Consider the following 25,067-nt stretch of genomic DNA (forward strand, 5'->3'; position numbering starts at 1 on the left):
AGCCATTTGACTCTTGGTCGCAGACCGGAGTTGCTTTTTAGCCATCTGGCTCGTGGTCGCTGACCGGAGTTGCTTTTTAGCCATCTTCACCACAGTCGCAAATCAGGGTAGCTGTTTAGCCATTATCCCCGCGATCTTGAAATAGGGTAGCTGTTTAGCCATTATCCCCGTGATCTTGAAATAGGGTAGCTGTTTAGCCATTATCCCCGCAATCTTGAAATAGGGTAGCTGTTTAGCCATTATCCCCACAGTCGTAAATCAGGGTAGTTGTTTAGCCATTATCCCCGCGATCTTGGAATAGGGTAGCTGTTTAGCCATTATCCCCGTGATCTTGAAATAGGGTAGCTGTTTAGCCATTATCCCCGTAATCTTGAAATAGGGTAGCTGTTTAGCCATTATCCCCACAGTCGTAAATCAGGGTAGCTGTTTAGCCATTATCCCCGCAATCTTGAAATAGGGTAGCTGTTTAGCCATTATCCCCGCAATCTTGAAATAGGGTAGCTGTTTAGCCATTATCCCCGCAATCTTGAAATAGGGTAGCTGTTTAGCCATTATCCCCGCAATCTTGAAATAGGGTAGCTGTTTAGCCATTATCCCCGCAATCTTGAAATAGGGTAGCTGTTTAGCCATTATCCCCGCGGTCGTAAACCAGGGTAGCTGTTTAGCCATCATCCCCGCAGTCGTAAACCAGGGTAGCTGTTTAGCCATCATCCTGGCAGTCGTAAACCAGGGTAGCTGTTTAGCCATCATCCCCGCCATCTTAAAATAGGGTAGCTATTTAGCCATTATCCCCGCAGTCGTAAATCAGGGTAGCTATTTAGCCATTATCCCCGCAATCTTGAAATAGGGTAGCTGTTTAGCCATTATCCCCACGGTCGTAAACTAGGGTAGCTATTTAGCCATTATCCCCACGGTCGTGAACTAGGGTGCAGCCCGAAGCAGAGTCTGATGCAGTCAGAGAGCAACGCCGGAGCGCGCAGCGCAAAGGTCAGGTATGTTTCCTCCTACTCGTTACGTGTCTTTTACTTTTATATGTTTTACATTGCATGTGTTACGTTAGCAAAAAACGTTTTCGAACCACACACATCACTGTCAAAATAGAAAAGTAGGGGCAACTGTAGACACCGAGTCGGAGGACCTGTGACGAAAACCTAAAACAAGACGGTCGAAGCGATTGATTCCGGAAGTTTTGAAAAATATATAAAGAATAATAAGCTGAGGAAAATTAACGGCACGGCGCGGGCACGCAACGGCATCCCGCACGCGGACGACGATGGTCGAACGCCCGCTTGACGGCTCGAGACGTGCGTGCGGCGTCCGTCGGACGCACCGCGAGTGGCACGCTCTCGACGTCCGAACAATGCCTGGGACCGCTGGCGGTGCGTGCCCTCGTGGGTCGCTGAGCACACGTGCCTGGCAGCGCGAGGCGCGCGTTCGGCGGCCGCGACGTGCGAGCGTCTGACTGCGCGGAACGCGCGCTCGGTGGCCACGGAGTGCACGCGTCCGACGGCGCGGGGCACGCCCCGAGGGTCGTCGGGCAGGCACCCAACCACGTCGGGCGAACGCCCAACGCGTCGGGCGGACGCCCGACGAGGGTTGGACGCGGGCGCCCAACCTCGCGTTGGGCGCTCGCCCAACGCCGTTGGGCGATCGCCCAACATTGTTGGGCGGTAGCCCAACAAGGTTGGGCGGCCGCCCAACCACAATGGGCGACGCCCAAATTTTTTTGGGCTCCGCCCATTGTTCCGGGATCCGTTTTCCTATATAAGGGCACGGATCCCAAGGTGAAAAGGGGCTTTTTGGGAGGAAAAACTTTCTCACTCTAAACATTTTTAGAGAGAGTGGATTTTTTTGAGAAAAATATTTTTTTTTTCTCAAAAATTCCAAATTTCCTAAGGTCAATTTTTACTAAATTTTTATTAAAATCGGGAGCTCGCGGTTCGTGGAATCAATCGGCTTCGACAGTCAGATACCGAATCAAAGGTATTATCCGAGGACTAGACTCTTTATTTTATTTAATTTATTTCTCTCCTTCTATTTATTTTTTTATGCTATAGTTTTTATTCCTTTAGTCATTTATTTATTTTGTCACGTTTTATTTAGTTAGCGTATTTATTTAATTTTCGTTTCGTATTAAATAAAATTCGGTTTTGTTTTAAAATAAAAACCTCGTTTTGGATATCCCAATACGAACCGTGATCCGATAAAAAGGTAGTTCGGGTATCGAAAATGTTGTAATTATAAGTTTTTTATTTAAAAGAGGTTTCCAAATAACGTTTTAAAATAAAAACATCGTTTTAGGAACTTCCGTTTTCGACTATGATCCATCTTTGGTAGTTCGGAAGTCCAAAACGATTGAATTAGATTTAATTTAATGCTTTTGAACAAATCTGGAAAATATTAGAGTGATGCTGTAATTTGCCAATTCCGTCACTAAAGGCTCTTTACCGACGGATTTTCCGTCGGTAAATCTGCCAAAATGTAAAAAATGCCATTTCGGTCCCCTTTTCTTAACTTTTAGACTTTTAATCCTTAGTATATATACATATAGTTAAGTAATACATGTTTTTCAAATTATTTTAAAACTTTAGTATACATATTTATTTTAGAATGTTTATATATCATTTTTATTCTATTTTACAATATAAGTATATATATATATATGTATTTCCTTTCTATTAACTTAGGCTATGTTTAAATATTAGTTATTTGATATTTTGAGAAATAATGGATGGATATTAGTATATGTCATTTTTGGTATTTAAACTATATTAATTATGTACATATATGTATAGTTTTGGGAACATTTGGGTTATTTTGTTGATTATTGAAGGAAGTTATTTTTGGGTAAATATTATTTTCTTGTCCATAAGATTTACTTATTGTTTTAGCATTTTTAAAGTATAAGTATATAGTACCTATTATTTCCATATACATAAAGTTCCCCTTATATCAATTTTTGGGGTTTTCATATCCTCCTTTTTTATTTGCTTGTATATATATATATGTCTAAATTATTTTCTCTATTCTTTTGGCCCATTCATGGGTCCATGTCTCAAATAGGCATTGTTTGATTATAAGTCTTACTTTAAATAAGTGTCTTATTATAATTATAATAGTTAGAGAGTCCATTAAATAAGTGGGGAAAATAAATCACAAAAAGAGAGTTTTCAATTAAATTATTTAAGCTAATGAGCTTTCTTAGATCTCTAATGTAGATAAATAGAGTCATTTTTGTTGATATTTCAAATCGTCTTCAAAACGCCACGTTTTAAAACCTTAGTCCGTTCCAACGACGGATTAAGCGAACATTGTAATCAAAATCGTTTTCTTTGTTAATAATGGAGATTTTGAATCGCTTTCTTAATGAATTTGTACAAAATAAAATTGACTTGTATGTTTAACCACGTTTTCTTATTAAAAGGCTTTTACTTTAACGTTTTCAAATACTCGAGTCGTTCCAACGGCGATTCGGGTAAACTTCATCAAACGGGGTTTTGAAACGCACCTAAATCGTTCCAACGACGATTGAGGTGCGAACCATGTAATAAACATCGTTTTGGAGAAATAAGTTAATGTAGAATAGACACACAACATAACATTTAAATACGGTTGTAAATAAATCACTTCTTTCTTCCCCCTCTCTGTGTATGTATAAACATAAATGGGTGATTCTTTACTGATGTGGCTTTTCAATATCATATGCTCAAAACGGTTTCCAAAAAGAGAAAGAAAAGGGTTTCAAATGAATTTTAAACTTAAAGAAGTATACGATTAGTCCGTTATCGCCTAACATGCTGAGTAGGAGGCCGGTGGTTCATAACCGGGCGATGTCGGGGTGCCTAGTAGCCTTTCTCCGGAAAGGAGCTAGCCTTCTCGGCTCGTACCTAAGTTTCCCGAACCCACACCGGTCTCCCGCAAGGGATCGGTGTTCATTTTCCCATTCGTGGGTGGCGACTCTTCCATATCTCCGAGCTCCGGTCCTGCCGGGCAGCTTGATTCCGCGATTGGTTGCTTTCGGCGCCAATCACCGTTTATGTCGCCATGAGGTTGTCCACCCCCCGGTCCGCCCGGGAGATTAGGCCGCGGCACCTCGTCTAACAACTGTCAAACCCGATCCAAAATAGAATCGGATATGACAGTGAGACATTACCATAGACGTGAACGAGTCGGAAGTAACATCTCACAATCAAATGTTAAGAAATAAAAATCTTATTTGAACTTAAAAACATTTTCATAATATACTTTTACATTTGTAAAAGATCGAAAATCACTAATAATTTCCAATTATGAATCCTTTTCTCGCGCGTTTTACCAAAATGAGTTTGAAACATAGAAAATGACTCCAATTCTAACATGTTAACTTTTAATTTGCCTAACCACACAAATTAACACCATAATTGGACATTCCAACCAAAATAGTGCATAGTACAACTTCTTTATCCTTTCAAAATTGGCAACTCAGGTGTCTAAATATTCACAAGCACAAAAACAAGCCTATATCTACATGTACAAAATGGTATGCAAAACCCTAGAAGACGACTTGGACAATCGTGGCCGTATCCAATCCTCGCCCTAATGTCGAACATTTCACTCAGTACCTTGTACTTCTTCACCTAAAAACATTAAAACATTTGAAAATATGAGACACAAATCTCAGTAAGCAACTATCAACTATAGAAACTAGTTTTTACGTAAAATAGCTATATATGTATACATGTGTGAAAACATTTAACCAAAAAAAACCTTAAACTTATTAACTTGTAAACAACATCCAATTAAAACAGAATTTTAATCAATAACCTCAAATCAAACTTAATCACAACGTAACGATTTTTATATAAACATTTACTAAAAACCGAAGTTCGAATCAAATTCAATATCGTATCCATCACTGAGTATCCCCTCGTAAATCAATCCACAACATACAAACATAATCGAGACGTCTCTTTAACCATGCTTAATCCCGTATTGGTCTTACCCAACACTTCGCTGCCAATACCCGACTAGGTATTTAGACTGTGTACACAGGCCATTTTCCTTACTGAACATGGTCTTCAAATATCAAACCACCCGTCCGGACTACTCCTGATGGATACAAACTTTACCCAAAATCCAATCAAATTTCAATTGCATACACTTTCTCATCAAATAGATCAAACTTTTCTACAATCATCCGTAAATCAAAATCCAACATTAACTGAACCAAAATAGCAATTGAACCCCTGAAGAAATCCAATTTAACACCAATTGAACCAAAATATCATTAAACCCTTAAAGAAATTCAATTCAACATCAATTGAACTTAACTGAACCAAAATAGTAATTAAACCCCTAAAGGAATCCAATTGAACACTAGTTGAACTAAAATAATATTAAAACTCTTAAAGAAGTTCAAATCAACATCAATTGAACCCAAATAGCACTTAAACCTTTAAGAAAACCAATTCAACATCAATTGAACTAAATAATAATCAAACTCTTAAGAAAACCAATTCAACATCAAGGTATGGATCAAAATAGTCCAAAATTACCATTGTGAACTCATTTCCTTCAAACTTGAACACAAACTCAAATCAACAACCAATACTCAAATCATTTCTAAGAAAACCCTTAGGAGACAAATTCATGGAGATTTGTAGCTCAATATACATATATTTATACATGCAAACCAAAAACTAGTTGATAGTTACTTACCTTAGCCTAAATTTGAGAATAACACCACAAAACCCTAAATCTGTCTCAAGATCTGCCTAGCCCGTATTCTTTGTAAACAACTCCAAATCCAAATCCCTCTAGTAAGAAGTTGCTCCTATATGTCTAGAGTCTCCAGTTAAAATTTGAAGTGATTTGGACGGTCCGATCTCCGACGACACCCAAAATGGTGGAGCTGCCCTGTTTTGGTGGGTGGTGGAAGGTGGAGAGAGAATGGAGGAGAAGGATGTAGAAGCTTATCCTTGTGATCTAAAATGATATAAATGCTGAAAATAAGGCTTTATATATCCCAATATATTAATTGTAAAATATCATTTTTGGTCCCTCAAAATCCAATTTCTTTTAAAATTCACTCTAAACTTATAATTACTTCTAAAAATATGAAATTACCCTCTAAACTATACTCGTAACATCCAATTAATCGACCAATCCTAAAACGAATATAATATAACTTAGGGTTCGGGGTATAATAAATAAAAAATTAAGGACACGGACGTGATAAAAACCTTCAAGTGAAAAGCTGGAGCAATATTGTAATACATTAGAACCAATTTTCTATTTGTGTGAACTAAATAGAGAGATAGTACTTCAATTGTGTTCTACATTAGAACCAATTTTCTATTTGTAAATCAGAAGCTCTGTTGTTTGCTTCGGTTATAGGCAAATAACTAAAAAGATAGATAGCTGAGTGTGAGTGTGAGTGTAAAGAAAGGTACTTTACAGAAGTTATATCTATTATATAAATGTATGTGCTCTACCCGTTGAAGAGTGTTTTAGTAGATTAAAGCTCAGAAGAAAGTATTTTGAGGACTAGACGTAGGTGAGAGGACGAACCCGTATAAATCTGTTGAGTAATGTACTTCTTAACTCTGTCTTTATCACCTTTGATTATATTGTCTGCTCTAACTTATTTATCTCACTCATAAGCTTTGAACATTGTGTGTTAATTAAACTACTAATCTTGAGAAGTCAAAAGCTCTACTAAAACGAGATGTTCTCTGAGCACATTCATTAGAAGCGGAATCAAGCTCAGTAGACTGATTAATTCAGTAAACTGAACTTGCCTCTGTCTCCGAAGTTTGTCTCTGTGCTAAGTGAAGGAAAATATGCAAACGTTTGGCAGCGAAAATATAAAATTTTTACCTATTTCCTTTTCCCAAGATCTGTTAATCGTTATTTCATATAAGGAGGGATTTAACATAAATACCTTTATGACGATCAATCTACCGTTGCAAACGAAGTGCCCACAACTTCAAAAGAGATGGAAACTGTCTACCAATCTGTCCCTACCGGAACAGACCTTCCAGACCTCCGAACGACAATCCCAATGGTGAAAACAAGGAAGAATATGTCTAGAAGCTCCTGTCCAAAAATCGTGACGATCCGACGGTTGAATCTCCGGAAATCTGTGAAATCGTGAACTGACCCGATGTAGGAGGAGCAAAACGAATTTCTCCTTTTGTATGTCTTTTCTACTTTCATGAACATAACAAAACATATAAGTAAACGATTAGAACTCAACCAAGTAATAGCAATCAAGATAGATTGCCTCTAATTAATCAACATAAGATTAAGGAGAAAGAGGAAGAGATAAAATCAATCGAATGGAAGAAATCAGTGGAATTCCGTCCTCTACTGTAGGGGCCGAAATTCTCAGTCTACGGGAGAGACTAGGGTTGGCCGAAATTTGCAATGGGAGGAGGTATATATAACCTCTTGTTCTAAATCCTGGTTAGATAGAATTAGGTTACCTATTAAGAGTTATAAAAAGGTTAAAATTAACCAATAGTTCCATTCACCCCCCCCCCCCCCCCCCATTTGGGACTAATCTAACCTCATAAGGGACCAACATAAAAAAACTATCAAACACTTTTCTCTCACAAATTTTCATTGCAAACACCAGTTTCACCTAATCGACTCTCACTTTCAAAACCCACTCATTGTTCCCTCTTAATCATTTCCTCCTCTTTCAGTATCCAGTTATGGCTATTTGAACAATATGTTTTCAAAATCAGAGACCTTTAAATAAAATAAAAGGTTAGAAAAAAATATTGCACAAATTCTTAGTTACAATGACATAAGCCAGCATGAGAAAAGACAAATCTTACACACAAAAAAAAAATAAGGAATAACATATGAATTTACTCATGAAATACAAAAGAAGTAAACGAACTTACCAAAATTAATAGGAAGATAATAGGCAACATTTTTTATGAATCAAAAGGAGAATGGAAAGTGGAATATAAAAGGTGAAGAAACTAGTATAAGGAGATTAAAGGTTGGGGAGGATTATTACAGCTCAATTAATGATTAGTTATGACGTTTATAGTATTATGATGGCAGAGATAATGTAGTATTTATGATGACAAAGATAATGTAAACACGTATATTCTCTTTAGTACTAAAGTGCCAACTAAGCAAAAAAGCATTTAAAACACTTCTTGTAAATTCTCTCTACGCACACCCTCTGTAAGAGGGTGCCCAAGGATTTAAGACTGCTTCATGCCTAAAGTGAGGTTCGAACCCTCACTCTTGGTTAAGGATGGAAGAGTCCTTACCGCTCGACCAAAATACCATTTATTTCTCTTTGTTAATAATCCTCGTTTTTCTAGCATTCATTAAATTAACCACTATTTATACTTAAAACAACAAAAAAAGTGTAATTAATACTAAACACACTAATGAAAGTAAAATAGAAAAAAAATTAGTTTGCAAACTTAAAATGACAAATGTTATGAAACAATAAATCTTTTTCTCTATATAACAATTATTTTGAACCGAATGGAGTAACTACTAATATTTCCTTTTAGATAATTAAGACTTCCACGAGAAAAAACTAAAATAAACTGATGCACGATTTTTAAGTCTAGCACTTGGAAGGCGAATCTCTCAATCTAGAAGTGATAGTCACCTCGCTGGACACTTAAGCTAGTAGAGCACCTCAGTCACTGGAAAATATTTTTAATGTTTATACTCTACGGGCTTGTTTGGTTCATGTGATGGAGGAATAGAATAGTTATTCCTATAGAATAGCTATTGCCACATTTGGTTGAATTTTTTTAGGACTCGTTTGGTTCATAAAATAGGGAGATGATATAATAGTTACTCCTAAGAAACTCTTATTCCAGCATTTGGTTCAACATTTTTTTTTGTGGAATTGTTATTCCATAAATCGAGAAATACGGATTCCTTGATTTTAACCTAGGAATGACTATTCCTAATCAATGTCATCCTTCATTTCCAAAATTACTCTCTAGTCAATTTCTCAAATCCTATAAATTTTGGCAATCCATAATCTATATCCTAAAAAACCATGAAAAACGGAAAAATTTGGAAAAACATTAAAAATGCAAAAAATATGAAAACATCTTCGTGTCTTTGTGTTTTGTAAAGTTTTCGAGTTATTCACACTTTTCGTATGTTCATATTTTTTACATTTTTAACGTTTTTCCAATTTTTTACGTTTTTTTAGGATATAAATTATGGATTTGCCAAGAAAATTATAGGATTTGAGAAATTGGTTAGAATGTAATTTTGAAAATGAAAGATAATATCGATTAGGAATAGTTATTCTCAGGTTGAATCAGTGAATCTTTATTCCTTGATTTATGGAATACAAATTCCATTGAATAGTTATCCAAACAAAAAAGTTGAACCAAATACTGAAATAGGAATTTCTCAAGGATATATATTCTATTCCCTCCCAATTTAATGAACCAAACGAGCCCCAATACACGAAAACGTGAGAACACGAAAAACATGAAAAAACGTGAATAACACGAAAAGGTGACAAAATGCGAAAGACACAAAAAACGTGAAAACATGAAAATGTGGCAAAACGCGAAAAGAACAAAAACGTGAACAGACGCAAAAATAAGAAAACATGAAAAACACGAAAAAATGTGAAAACGACAAAAATATGAAAACGTGAAAAAACATTTAAAAAGCATTTTTTTGACATTTTCATGTTTTTCGCGTTTTAATGTTTTTCACGTTCATATTTTTGGCATTTTTTCAAATTTTCGTGTTTTCCACATTTTCGTGTTTTTCGCGTTTTTACACATTTTCGTATTTTTAACAGTTTTTTGTGTTTTTCATGTTTTCGTGTTTTTAACTCTTTTTTACATTTTTATATTTCTCACATTTTTCGCATTTTCACGTTTTTTTCACCCTTTTCCACTTTGTTTTTTTTTTTGCGTTTTCAAGTTTTTTTTTCCTTTTTTCGTATTTTTTTTACCGTTTTTCAAATTTCCTCTAAACTAATATAAATTTGAATAATTTTGTTGTCGTAAGTAAAATTTTAAAATAACTAACAAATTACACTTGAAGGTAAGGATGCCTTTTGACTTACAAAACTAGTTATTCCAACTTATTTCGTTTGTTTAACCAAACGACACCTGAATGAAATAGTTATTCCATATTTTTGTGAAATATTATTCTTCATTTTAACCTAGGAATATATATTCTTAAGACTATATTTTTTGCATTTGCAAAATTACATTTGAATAATTGATGGAATAGATAACATATGTTAAATATTTTAATAATGGATGATAATAATTAAATTTTTAAAAGAAAAATAAATAAATTTGAGGGTAATGTTGTTTTTTTGAATAAAAAAATGGGAAAAGTATAAAAATAAACCTTGTGGTTACACCTGTTTTCGAACAACGGTTTAAAAGTTTGCAAAATGGTACATTGAGGTTCATTCTGTTAGCAAACACATGCGAAATTGACTAGTGGTGTTAAAAGTCAAAGGGAAAAGAGTTAATTTGGTCCTTATATTTATTTATTTTATAAATTAACCCCCTTATTATCTAATTATCACAAACAAACCCCAAAATAAAAAATAAAAATCAATTATACCATCTTCTCCATCTCTTTAATTTCTTTTTTTTTTCTTTCTCTCTCTTCTCTCTTAATTTTTCTCTCTCTAAAATTAATTGAACTACCAAACAAACACACCATTATTCCACCACATTATCTCCTCTAACAAACACCCTATTAATACTCTGAATGTCTAATTTATTCTAAACTCTAACTAAATCTCATATTAAAGGAAAAACCATGAAACCACCAAAAAATTAAAGGAAACATAATCTGCAACACCTTCCCTGCTCCCAAAGCTACATTCAAAGACATTCAGAGTTTAGAATAATGGGGAAAAAACAACAAGAGTATTGTAGGAAAAAAAACATCCAAGGCAAATGAGAATAATTGTTGGACATACGAAGAGATAATTTTTGGACGTTGCAAGTTATTAGAGCACAAATCCAGGCCCTAGAAACTAGGGCAACATATGTACTGGGAATATCCATATGGCATTTTCGTATATCCGATCCATGGTAAAAGATGACCATATCCATGTATCTCTGGAAGGACATCATCTTAATCATGTAATCATTATCATTTTTATTTTCAGCTTCCTTGTCAAGTATCTGAAAATCACAAAAAGCAAGATCAAAGGTTAATGTCCAAAGATTATTCCCATCTTTTGGACAAAACAGAGGTGGCAACTGCTGTTTTTGTTGGGAGATAGGAGAGTATTTTGCCAAGAATTTCATTAGGCAACTTGCTGATCCTGTCGTTATAATATCAACAGATTCAGAACACCGCTGGTCTTTAGGTATAAGGAAGTTTATATCCATAATTTCTGCAAATGAACAGAACAAAAGAAAATCCCCCACTAATGTTAGCACGAAAACTAAAAAGAGAAGAAAACAAGCACTTTAATGCCATTAGTCTTAGAGTCTGAAACAACCAGTTAATTTTGGGGAAAATTACACAGAAATTCATCTTTTAGAAACTATTTACAACTATGTCAAGTCATAATTTTAGATTATGTCAAATTAGTAAAATCAGTAGTTTTAATATATTTTAAGAATTAAAATTTATAAATTAGAAGTCTAAAATATATTTTTTAGGATTTATGATTTATGAATTTGAGTCTAGAATTTTTAAATTGTGATGTAAAATCATAATATAGAGAGAATAATGATATATTAATAATTAAATTTGATGATATGACTTAGTTGTAATTTTGAAGTTAATTATGATATTCATGTAATTGACCCTAAATTTTGTGATGGTTTTCCATTAATCTGAGATTTAGTTAAGAGTTTAAAATAGATTAGACATTCAGAGTATTAAGAGGGTATTTGTTAGAGGGGATAATGAGGTGGAATAATGGGGTGTTTGTTTGGTGGTTTAATTGATTTTAGAGAGAGAAAAATTAAAAGAGAAAAGAGAGAGAAAGAAGAAAGAAAATAAGAAATTAAAGAGATGAAGATGGTATAATTGATTTTTATTTTTTATTTTGGGGTTTGTTTGTGATAATTAGATAATAAGGATGATTGATTTATAAAATAAATAAATATAATGACCAAATTAACTCTTTTTCCTTTGACTTTTAACTTCGTTAGTCAATTTGGTATGTGTTTGCTAACGGAATGAACCTCAATGTACCATTTTGTAAACTTTTAAACTACATGAGTGTTGTTCGAAAATAGGTATAACCACAAGGTTTATTTTTTTAATTTTCCCTAAAAAAATTATCTATTCCATTTTATCTTATTTTGTCAATTAAACATAAAAGAATAATTATTCATAAGGAATATATTTTTTTTTATATTATATTCTTAGAAATAACTATTCTATCCCATTCCATTCCATTCCGTGAACTAAACGGCATCTACAACTATTTCATACCATACCACATCATTGATATAAGTAATCTTTATTACATTAGACTATTAATTCTAATGTATCGTTTGATTCATGAAATAGACTAAGAATGAAATATGGAATAGTTATTATACCATCACCCAATCATATAGAATTCATTATCAAATCACATTTTTATATTTAATTTTTTATAATATATATTTTATTACAAAAAAATTAATTAATTATATATAGAGAGAGAGGAAAAACCTTTATATACAAAACAAAAACCTACTGTTTAGCGAGTAATGCAATTCAAACCTTAAAAACGTAAGATGAGTTCTTTTCATGTTCAATTTCATACTCTAGGTACCCTCCAATCTCTAGCGTTTTGACCACACTAAAAGGTTTAAAATTGCAGATTTTTTTTTTTAGGTATATCCCATGCCTCTCCCTCTAGATCTAAGTAAAAGCATCTCCAATAATGAATGTTTAGTGATGTAGAAGGTGCTTAAACTAATATCTCGGACAAACAAATGTTACATGGTTTTTTATACCAATTTTACCACTTCTTGATTAACATTATCATCTCTTTCTCTTTTTTCCAATAAAAAATATAATTTTAAACATTAAATATATATAAAATAATGAATTATGGTATTAGTCTCAACTTTTGAAGTTACTTAGCATTGAAACATTTATTTATTTATTTATTTTTGGCAAAAATGATGTGAATGAAAGAATAAAATATTAGATTTTATGATGTGATGTGATAAGTTTTACGAACTTTTAAGGTTGCTTAGATGCTCTAAGAGTCATATTTTATGGATTCTATTACAAACAACAAACAACAACAACAACAAAGCCTTAAGGATATATCTGCATTTCTCTAAAAATATTAAATCGCAAATTTATTCCTTATCCCTAATACTAAACTTGACCCGCCACCGGATTAAAAAAAAAAAAAAAATCTGCTACAGAACAATTTATTCGGTAGTTCACTTCAAAGCTGAGGATTTACATTTAATCTAATAAAACTGTATCATATTTATAGTGTGGATGAAATTTGGATGGTGCATTGTTAAATTACATTTTGCAAAGATAGCATACAACTAAAGAAGTCCTAAGAAGAACACGAATGAGCAATAAGAACCAGCAAGCACAACACAGTCAATTTAAAATTTAAAAGCAGCATTCCTCCAACACACAACAGCAACAAATTGCGGTCAGACTGCAAGTGCGAAACACACACACATGGTTAGGGAAAGACAGTGACAAATCTATGCATTTACATGAACAATATGCGACGAATGCAAGACCTGAAATATATGCCTGTATAAAATCAGCCTCAAAGTCCCAACACAATATGTTAGACAACATGAAAGTTCAACAAGTAAGAGCATTTGCATTTAAGTAAAAACCATGTACATGTAGTGGATTAATTCCCAATTTCTAATTTTCTGTTCTTGCTGAATTCCTTAATTGATGCTTAACATTCCTATCCTGTTTTGCTATAATCTTTGGAGCTCATCAAGACAACTTTACAATCTCTTAAAACTAGAATTTGTAAGATATTGCTGGCTTTTAATTCACTATAGGTTCTCCATTTATAAACGAGTAATAACAAATAAATCCATCAATTATCAAAAGGATTAAAGAAAGATAAATTCAATTAAAAAAATGAATCTAATGAAAGGAAATCTAGTCTAGCAGTTTATCTAATATAACCAATCTACTTCAATCAGCTTATCCTAATCTTCTTTCTCCTTTTACACTGGTAACTTTTACCACAAATAATTCTAAGCGTCTAACACTACAGTCCACATGAAGAATGCATGTGACCCATGCATAAGGATAGAGTAAATAGCAGGAATTGTTTTAGCTGCTGCAATGCGAATGTATTTCTTCACGGAAGATGCATCAACATGGGGTTTTATCATCACAGAGCCTTCAAGAACTATCAACCTTTTTCACTAAGAGCACTGCCTATAAGGGTATATGTAGAGTTGATCGACTATGCCATTACACACCTTGAAAATCCAACAATGAAAACTTTGGGAAATATGCACCTCATCTGCAGGATTAGGCTGATATTTATGCCTATCTCTGTCATGATTTTCTGCTCCTGAACCTCATCTGCAGGATTAGGCTAAGATTAGGCCTATTTCTATTATTATTTTCTGCTCCTGAACCTCTGTCCCTTGTACGTTCAATAACTTCTCATGTTACTATTCATTGCCTGCCTTATCCTCTAGCTATAAAGCCAGGAAGGGTTCAAACTGCTGTTGCAAGCTACAAGGTCCGCCCATAACTCCTTTCTCTCATACCAATTTGTTATGAATTCCCATTTAGGATCTAGTTTGGGACCTTTGTAATCCTTATCTAACTTAGAGATTGTTTGATAAAACTGAAGATTAGATCGGTGACAAAATAAGTACTGAATGCTGAAACTGTTGAATGATTTGATAACTAATAAAAATAAATTACTAAATGGTTTTGATAGAGATTATGCTACTGATGGGCCTATTAATGAGTTTTTGCAGCCCAAGCCCCTGGGCCCTAAGGTTTGGCATGTTTACTCCGGCTGCTCCATGAGTTGGCTTTATAGGGGAATGCTTTAGTTAGTGAGAGCATGCTTATTATTGTGAATCATTTTGGTCTACTATTGTTGCAGAGGCTCTGCTTGGTTAGAGTAGAGAGGGGATAATCCTTCCTGTGGGGACTAGGTCCATAACCTCAGTTCACCGTAATACAGTTACCTATTATCTTCTTATCGGAAATAACAACCCCATTTTACTATTTCCTGTTGTTTATTTCACTGTTCTGTTGATTTCATTTTGAGAGTCTTATCAATTGGTCCGACCTGCCGGATTCGATGGGGAAAACCGATGAACAAAAACTTCACTCCCGCATAGACCAGCAAAAGGAGAATAGAATTTCTGGAGACTAAGCTCGAGGAAGTGGGGCAATCAGTAACTGCCATTGAACAGGCCAAGGCGGCAGAAAGTAAGCTGAATGAACAACGAGACCTCGTACTTGAGCACATATGCACAATGCTCGCTGGTTTGGTTAAAAAGAAGGGAAAGAAGATGAAGAGGACCAGCCACCCCCAGAACCTCCCAAAGACAACCCACCCTAACAGGGCACTCATACCCCGGGTTCCAGTTTTTTTGGTTCACGTTTCGGTATTCATTCTCCTCCAGTTTCCGACCACCCCTTCACGGCTCAGAAGGTCAAACTCCCCTACTTCGCTGGAGTCGATCCTCACGGATACTAAAGCAGAACTTTTCTTCTCCGTTAATGGAATCGCCGCAAATATGCGATTGCACCATGCTCAAATGAGAATGAACAGTACTGCTAGTTTTCAATATTAATGGGTTCCAACCCTAGACTGACTTGGGATGGATTTAAAAAAAACCCTTTTGAACAGATTCAGCGGAGCTTCCCTCTATAATACCTTTGATGATCTAGCTTATCTCCAGCAAACAGGCTCTGTTTCTGAATACATAGATGCTTTCGAAACCATCTCGGCCCATTTTTCCAATCAGCCATCTGACCAGTATCTCAACCCGTTTATACACGGGCTACGCCGGGAAATACGAGCGTGGGTCAGGATTATGCGACCGACAACTAGAGATTTGGCGATGAGGTTGGCTAGAGACGTTGAGGCCGAGTTGTATTAGGGAGGACGGTTGCAAATACAGGAGGCACGTCTTCTGTCCTTGGAGCCTCAAGCCATATAATGACACAAACCACGTGGAGTCCTTCTGGAAGTTTTATGGGCCAGGGTGATTCCAACTCTAAGTGGGCTGGCTCCCAATTTAAGAAAAACAATAATTTTGGACCAGATCCTGCTTACCCGGTCCAATTTAAGAAAAATAATAATTTTGGGCCAGATCCTATTTACCCGGCGTAACCGAATTCCTTCACAAGCCACACCCAAATCCCTAATGGCAAATCGAGGAACTCGACATTTATCCATGCGAGAGGTTGAAGAACACAGGAAGAAAGGTCTATGTTTCAAATGTAGGCAAGCTATATAGCCCTCAACATAGTTGCGCAGGCAGTCTCCGGCTAATTATTTTGGCCAATGATGAAACTGACGATGAGGAGGAACCGAAAAAATTTGTTGATGCTATCGACACCACCGCAGCGGATGGCGAGTGTTCAGTTTTGGAACGAGGGGGAATTTCAGGGGATCAGTCCCACACCTACAAAACTATGCGAGTTAGAGGTACTCTTCTTGGTGTCCCTATTGTTTTAATGATAGACACTAGTGCTTCCCATAATTTCATCTCTAGGCAATTAGTTCAGAAATTGGGTCTGCCTGTCAAGAAATCACCGGGCATGCGGATTACCTTGGGGGACGGACATTAGTTAAGGTAACTGAAAAGTGCTTGGGTCTTCCATTGCACCTGAGTGACATCTGATATTGAAGCTTTAGTTTTCAAACTTGGGACCTTGGATATGATTCTAGGCCTGGCATGGCTAAGTTCTCAAGGGGAGGTCATTCATAATTGGAAGCATAAATGGATGAAATATCAGTATAAGGGTTAGAGTGTTGAGTTGAAAGGAATTTCTCCGGACTATGGGTCTCTTACCGACGATCCTCTAGGATTATGGTTGGAAGGGAGCAGTGTTAAACATATGCTGGGGAATTACGCATCCACAACAAAACAGGAGCCCTCATCCGCTTTGACAGAGCTCCTAAAGCAATTTGCAGCACTCTTTCAAGACCTAATTGGTCTCCCCCCTAGGCGGAATCATGATCATGCAATCAACCTTCTGTCGGGACAAGGACTGGTGTTCACCCGTATAGGTATCCTCACTTTCAGAAAGAAGAGATTGAACGGCATATTACCGACATGCTAGCTACCGGAGTCATTCACCCCAGTCAAAGCGCCTATTCTAGCCCTGCCTTATTGGTTAAAAAGAAGGATTCTTGGTAGCGGCTTTATGTCGACTACAGAGCACTCAACAAAGTTACTGTGCCAGGTAAGTATCCCATTCCAGTGGTAGAGGAATTACTTGATGAACTCAGTGGTTCCATGTTCTTCTCTAAGATCGATTTGAAGTCTGGTTTCTATCAAATACGAATGAGGCAAGTGGATGAAGCGGAAAAAGCTTTTAGAACCCACGACGGACACTACGAATTTCTGGTCATGCCATTTGGGCTCACAAACGCCCCCTCTACTTTTCAAAGCCTTGTGAACGAAATGTTCCGACCATGGTTGAGGGGATTTGTCTTAGTATTCTTCGATGATATATTGGTTACATATTCAACATCTTTCTCAAGTTTTGCAGGTCCTTGAATATCAACAGTTAAAGGCCAATAAAAATAAGTGTTCGTTCGGGCAGACTCAGATTGAATATCTGGGACATGTGATCCTTTTAAAAAGCAGTCCAACAATGGCCGACACCAAAAAATGTCCAGGGAGTTCGTGGTTTCTTGGGACTGACGGGCTATTACAGGAAATTTAATCCTTGATTATGGCAAAATCGCTCACCCGCTCGCTAACCTCACTAAGAACAACTATTAGTGGAGTGACTCGGTTGACGCCACTTTCGAGGAATTAAAGCGCAGACTCACTTCATCTCCTGTTTTGGCTCTGCCAAATTTCTCGCAACCATTCCTCATTGAGTGTGATGCCTCTGGTAGCGGGTTAGGAGCAATATTGATGCAACAGGGTAAGGCCATCGCTTATTTTAGCAAAGGGTTGTCTAATCGTAACCTAGCAAAATCGGCATATAACAAGAAATTGATGGCTCTCGCCATGGCTATCCAGCATTGGCGCCCTTATCTTTTGGGTAGGAAATTCATCATTCGCACTGATCAAAAGAGCCTTCGACACCTTCTTGAGCAAAGGGTCACAACAGTAGATCAACAAAATTGGTTAGTGAAACTTATGGGATACCAATTCGAAATACAGTACAAGACGGAGTCGATAAACAAAGCAGTCGACTCTCTCTCTCTCTCGACAACATGACACTGGTGATTATTTGGACAATCAGCTAGTTGACAAGGCCAAATGTGATATTACCTTGTCTCATATTCAAGCTTCCTTACTTGCTGACCCCAATTCCAAACCAGGTTATCTCTTGAAGCAGGGAATTTTGTATTACAAGGGTAGACTAGTTCTGTCCCCCACATCTAAATGGCTCCCTACACTAATAGCCGAATTTCACAACACTCCTACAGGTGGGCACTCCGGGTATTACCGAACTTACAAGCGGATAACAATTTTTATTGGTCTGGTATGGTTAAAGCAATGGTATGGTTAAACAAGTTCAACTCTATGTGCAGCAATGTGAAGTTTGCCAAAGGTACAAGTCCTCTACACTTGCCCCGGGCGGTTTATTACAGCCGCTCAAAATTCTAGATGTTGTTTGGGAAGAAATATCAATGGATTTTATTACAGGGGCTTCCCAAGTCTAAAAGGTTTGAAGCAATTATGGTGGTGATCGACAGGTTGAGCAAATACGAACACTTCATCTCTCTCAAACATCCTTACACAGCTAAGAATATAGCTGAAATTTTTGTTCGTGAAATAGTTCGCCTACATGGCTTCCCCAAATCAATTATAAGTGATCGTGGTCCCATCTTTCTGAGTAACTTTTGGAAGGAATTGTTCCGTTTACAGGGCACTCGCCTCCAACACAGTTCCGTCTACCATCCGGAGATTGACGACCAAACTGAAGTCGTTAACTGCTGCTTTGAAAACATATCTACGATGCTTTGCATCTGGCCATCCCAAACATTGAGCCAATTGGTTAGCTTGGACCGAGTTTTGGTACAATTCTACATTCCATGTGTCAACAGGTATGACTCCTTTTGAGACTGTCTATGGCCGCAAGCCACCAACAATTTCCCAATACATTTTGGGTGAGGTTCAAGTCGAAGCGGTGAGACGAGAACTGATGGATCGGGAAGAAGCTATCAAACAATTGAAACACCACCTTGGCACTCTCAACAGCAAATGAAGTTGCAGGCAGATAAAAAGCGCAGGAAGTGCATTTCGATGTTGGTGAACGGGTCTTCCTTAAACTCAGACCCCATTGACAGCAATCTGTGGCTCGTCTCATTTGTCCCAAGTTATCAACCCGGTTCTATGAGCCCTTCTAGATTTTGAACAAAGTGGGCTTTGTGGCTTATCGCCTCCAACTCCCTGATTCTTCTCGCATCCATCCTGTATTCCATGTTTCCTTGATCAAGAAAGCCATGGGAGCTCAGGTGGCCTCCCTATCACTTCCACCCGAACTCGAACTTGATGTGGCTGATAAGGTGGTTCCAGAGGCTGTTCTCGCCACTCGGTGATCCAAAAACAAGGGGATTCTATTAATCAGTGGCTTGTGAAGTGGAGCTCAGAAGATACTGCCGAGGCCTCTTGGGAAGATGAATTTACTATCCGCAGCGAGTTCCCTACCTTTTGTCTTGAAGACAAGACTCTTTCTGAAAAGGGTGGCAATGATAGAGATTATGCTACTGATGGGCCTATTAATGAGTTGTTGCAGCCCCTGGGCCCTAAGGTTTGGCATGTTTACTCTGGACGTAAGAAGGTTGCTCCATGAGTTGGCTTTATAGGGATTATCTATAATAGAATGTTTTAGTTAGTGAGGGCATGCTTATTATTGTGAATCATTTTGGTATGCTATTGTTGCAGAGGCTCTGATTGGTTAGAGTAGAGAGGGGATAATCCTTCCCTGTGGGGACTAGGTCCATCACCTCAGTTCAGTGTAATACAGCTACCTCTTATCTTCTTATCGGAAATAACAACTCCATTTTACTATTTCATGTTGTTTGTTTCACTGTTCCATTGATTTCATTTTGAGAGTTTCATCAGGTTTTTTAAGTTATACTTTTTTTTATGATTAATTTTCCGAGAAATGGTAATATAAATATATTTGAAGATTATATATTATTTTGTAATATAATAATTCAGAATATTATTGTTGATAATGTTCTACTTAAATTTGAAGTTTTTTTTAACTTAATAGATTAAGTGGATTTTTTGGTTTAATTTAAATTTTTATTTAGTGTTATCAAACAAGTTAAGAATTATATGTACTTAATATATTAAATTTAACTATTTAAGTGCTTATTAAGGTTATCAAACACTCCCTTACTGCATTGTTAGGAACTCACCACAATCTCTTGAAGATATGTTAAGATAAGAGAAATTTCCACAATCTTTAAAAAAAATAAAAATTGTACGAACTAGCTTGTCATTGCTTCCTTTATTTCCTTGTAGTTTTTTTCTTTTTAGCATAACAGATAAATACATCAATTATGTAAAGGATAAATGAAAAATAAATGCAATTAGGGCAATCAACCTAATGAAAGGGAATGTAGTCTAGAAGCTTGTCTCATCTAATCTATTGCAGTCAGCTTATTTCCTAATCATAATTCTCTATTATGTTAGTAAGATTTTATTGCTTTTACAATGAATAATTCAAAACCTCTAACACGAGATGATAAAAATTAAACACAAAGCAATTACAATCATGATTAAGAAGACAATGGCCCTGTTTGATAAGAGTTTTTTGAGGTAAAATTAGAGGCTTGAGCCACTTTAGAGGTTTTGACTAGTCAAAACTCTAATAGTGGTGTTTGGTGAAGAGAGGTTTGAAAGAACTTATTGGGTCCAAAAAGCTAATTTTGAAAAAATTGGTTTTAGGAGCTTTTTCAATTAGGTCATTGCTCCATCTCTTTTTAATGACATTTTTACCTCTAATTACTACCATTTAAACCCAAAAAAAAAGCTTTACCATATTTTTATTTGTCATTTTTGCTATTAGCAATCAGCTAAGTTTTACCAAACAAGTTTACAAAATTAGCTAGTCAAATCAGCTAACCAAAAGGTAATCAACTAACATCTAATGTAATCAGCTAACAGCTCTTTGCCAAACAGTGACAATATGACTGAACAATGCAGTAGGCATCATTGCTTAAACTAGCACAATGGATAAATACATCAATTATGTGAAAAAGAAATGCAATTAAGGCAATCAACCTAATCAAAGGAAATGTAGTCTAGAAGTTTGTCTGACCTAATCTATTGCCGCCAGCTTATTTCCTAATCATAATGCTCTATTATGTTAGTAAGATTTTATTGCTTTTACAATGATTAATTGAGAACCTTACTGTCATGATTAAGAAACAATATGACTAAACAATTAAGTAGGCATCATTGCTTAAACTACGCCCACTCAAAATAATGAGTTTTTCCATCCCTAACAACATCAGTAAATTCCTATACACCATATGGACATAAGACTCTTCTACAACCATAAGAGCTCTCCTATTTGCACAAAGAGTAAACAAATTATTATCATAGTTGTTAAAGGTGCAAGACGCACTAAGGTGATAAGGGGTCCTGGAGCCTGGGGCTCAAGGCACAATCCAAAGCATGCGCTTGAGGAACATGAGGCGCAGCAAAAAAAAAACACACTTATGACCACCCAAACAAAATGAAACCACATAAAAACATAATACTAAATCATAAATGTCAAAAACACCAAGTTAAGTTCATACTTCATAGAGACATTAACATATACTTATAGTCTTAACCTAAGTACCTAACTAATGCTACTAAACTAATAACCATTCATTGTCAATTGATATTCTTCTGTGTGTCTGTCGCAGTTTCTATTTGAGTGGAGTGGAGGAGACTCTTCTTTATGTGACTGCTCTTAATCCCTCACTAGTCTTTTTGTAGTTATGTGTCTTGATATTCTTATTTAGATCAAGGGTTTAAGATTAATCTTATTTAAATTAGATTAGGTTGAGATTAGTCAAACATTTGTTTTACACAAACCAGTAAAAAAACTAACCCTAGTGAAAACACAAAGGCGAGCCTTGATTCACGCTTCGAGACCTAGGCGAGAGCCTTTTAAACAGGGCCTCACTTTCTGCAATCAAGGCTCACTGCCTTGAGCCTTGAGCCTTGAGTGAGGCGTGCCTTTAACAACTATGATTATTATGACAAATGTTCTAACTTTGTAGTTGATATAACTTGTTCTAAAAATAATTTTGACTTAGAGAATGTCATTCATTTCATTTACGAAATGTGTGCCTTCCATTGTTAGGTCCACATCAGCACATTGGAAGACATTCACTACTGATGCATTTCTAATTGGGTAATAGTTGCAAACATAATAATGCAATGCCAATAGTGTAACATAATGGTTATATTGCTTCAAAAATTTCCTGCTAATCAAGGAAAAATAACCCAAATTAACTCCAAACTCAATCTAATTGGAGTTGGCCATCATGAAGACACCATTTTCCCCCATTCTAGTTGGTTCACCACAAAAGCCACTAATTATGCCGCTAAAGCATTCTTCACCAAGTCTTCTTCATTGTTATACCTTGAATATGCAGAGGCTTCTATTATGAAGCATTTTCTGGTAAATGTTAGTTACCAGATGTGTACAATCTGAGTGCTACGGAAAAAATGTCGCTACCGATGGCAATAAGTTATGAAGTGAAACATGATGGTCCCAAAACCAAAGGACAAGAACTACATCTACATCATCCATATTCAGCTATGGTCCATTATTCTAGTCACAGTTCAGTTGTGCATGCTAAGAGCCTGCATCACTATATTTCAGTTCTCTTCTATTACAAGTGCATGAGCCCAAGCCACTTGAAAGGATTTGCAGAGCCATGCACAAGCTTAGCACCTGGTTCAATCTTTCCGCCACTTGCAAGTTTAAAGGAAATAGATGGGTTGTTTCTGTCCTAATTCTTCGCATAAGAAAAGTATTAAATCACTAGCAAAGACGTAGGTTAATTTTGATAAGAAACTTACTTAGTCTGATCAATTGTGCTTAACCTCGCAAAGGGAAATTATTCCACCGAGATTATGGCAGCATAACCATTATTTGTATTACTGGATGATCATCTGAAACAAGAGGCAGGATATTCTCTCCCGCAATAAATCCTAACAAATCAAAACCCAGTGCCCATGGGTTATGAAAAGGCAATTCCCCTATACTGCACTAAAACTTGCAAATAAGACCTCAGCTATTTTATATTTAAGGAAAACTACAAGCTAAGAAATCCATCCCAAGCAGCAATCATTTTGGGATCACATAATGAAAACTGCAAACACACGAAAAGCTCCACCTGGCAAATCTCAAAATTTATACATTAAACTAATCTACAATTCATGAAACAATCGCAAGAGTTAATTTGTGATCCTAACATAGCCAACCGAACCATATAGAATTCAGTGATATATTGATTCATAAAACAGAAGATGCATAAATAGAAGCAGAAAGAGAGAAACATGACATACCAGCCTCGGAAAAAAGAGAAACAGCTACCAGAATTATCTTGGTAATGGTGATGCTCATAATGATAATGCTCGTATTGAGGTTGACCAGGAAGCGGAGGTGGCGGATAACCTTGGGCGAAATAACCTTGATACCCTTCGTAGGGTTGTCGCGGCCCTGGTGGAGGGTACCCAGGTGGTGGATAACCTTCGTAAGGTGGCGGTGGTGGTGGCGCTGATGGAGGGTATCCAGGCGGAGGCGGCGGAGGATATGGTGGCAAATACCCTAATTAAATTCAACAAATTCGAATCAAATACTAAACTGAAAAGTTGATGCGAGGAGAATATATTAGAGAATAGAGTTGACCTGGTCCTGGAGGAGCATAGTGTTCATGGGGAGGTCTCTCGTAACTCATTTTCTGATGTTGATCGGAGAGCGCGAAAGATGACAAAGATAAAAAGGGGTATTCTGGGTTTGAACTAGTTTTTTTTTTTCTCTCTCTTGTTTTTAATTGAATAATAATAATCATAGTTTTTTTTTTTTTTTTTTTTGTTAAGAATGCTAAAATTTCAGGATTTTTTCTTAAAATAATGCTTATTTTGGCATTATTGATGAAGGTAGATCCGGGTTAAACTTATTGTATACTGTAATGCTAAAAAAATTAACCCGGGTTAGTTGAAACCGGTGATCCATTCACCGGTTTCAAAATTTGTGAAGACCCCGGTATTTCATTTACCGCGGTCACTGCCATGTCTGCCACATGGCAGTTAGAAGACCGGTTAATGATTAACCGGTCTCCTGACACCGGTGATTCATTTACCGGTGTCACTGTGCGTGGTGAGATTCGCACGCCAACTCTGCTTCCTCCTTTGGGGAAGCAGAGTCCGTGAAGGGCAAAATGCTGTTTTGCCCCTTCAATTCCTAAAATTACAAAAAACATAACTTTTGAAATTCAATATAATATATATATATACACTTCATTTTCACTCTTCACTCTTTCTTACTCTTCAATTTCTACTCTACACTCTTCACTTTTCAAAGCTTTAACTCTTCCCTCTTCATTCTTTTTCTTATTCCATTATCTTATACACAACTAAATTCTCCACTTTTCGTTCCATCATCTTGAAGAATTTTGTTCCTAAAAACATTAAAGATATGTATTTTAATTTATTTGATTTCGTATAAAATGTTGTTATTGATTTAATTTATGTACTTGTGTTATTGTTTTTGCAGTTTAAATATTTTCTGTGTTGCTCTAAAAACAGATATGTCTATTTACAGTTAATTTATATTTAGTTATGTTGTTACACTATTGTTAGATTAAATCAGTATTTTGTAAAGTTAGATAGTATTTGATAACATCCAGATATTATCCGCGGGACCAAAAAGGTAATTATCCAAACGACCACGTA

At 36.2% G+C, this 25,067-nt stretch overlaps 1 protein-coding gene across 1 annotated transcript; it reads right to left on the bottom strand.

Moving 5' to 3' along the window:
- Nucleotides 1–13,372: 13,372 nt before the first annotated feature.
- Nucleotides 13,373–24,166, bottom strand: LOC136222378 (protein CYSTEINE-RICH TRANSMEMBRANE MODULE 13-like). The gene is made up of 3 exons (XM_066010086.1): nt 24,022–24,166; nt 23,679–23,940; nt 13,373–13,609 (listed from the first exon to the last, which is right to left on the bottom strand). The coding sequence occupies exons 1-3, from the start codon at nt 24,068–24,070 to the stop codon at nt 13,561–13,563; spliced, it is 360 nt and encodes a 119-aa protein (XP_065866158.1). The 5' UTR covers nt 24,071–24,166; the 3' UTR covers nt 13,373–13,560.
- Nucleotides 24,167–25,067: the final 901 nt, after the last annotated feature.

This window comes from Euphorbia lathyris, chromosome 3 (genome assembly GCF_963576675.1).
Source record: "Euphorbia lathyris chromosome 3, ddEupLath1.1, whole genome shotgun sequence".
Classification (NCBI taxonomy): Eukaryota; Viridiplantae; Streptophyta; class Magnoliopsida; order Malpighiales; family Euphorbiaceae; genus Euphorbia; species Euphorbia lathyris.

Bases quoted from the DNA above. Each gene is read 5' to 3' on its own strand.
- LOC136222378 (XM_066010086.1), bottom strand. From the start codon at position 24,070: ATGAGTTACGAGAGACCTCCCCATGAACACTATGCTCCTCCAGGACCA. The intron at 23,941-24,021 runs GTCAACTCTATT...GAATTTAATTAG, and splicing joins CTATGCTCCTCCAGGACCAG to GGTATTTGCCACCATATCCT. The intron at 13,610-23,678 runs GTATGTCATGTT...TCGCACTTGCAG, and splicing joins TTCTCTTTTTTCCGAGGCTG to TCTGACCGCAATTTGTTGCT.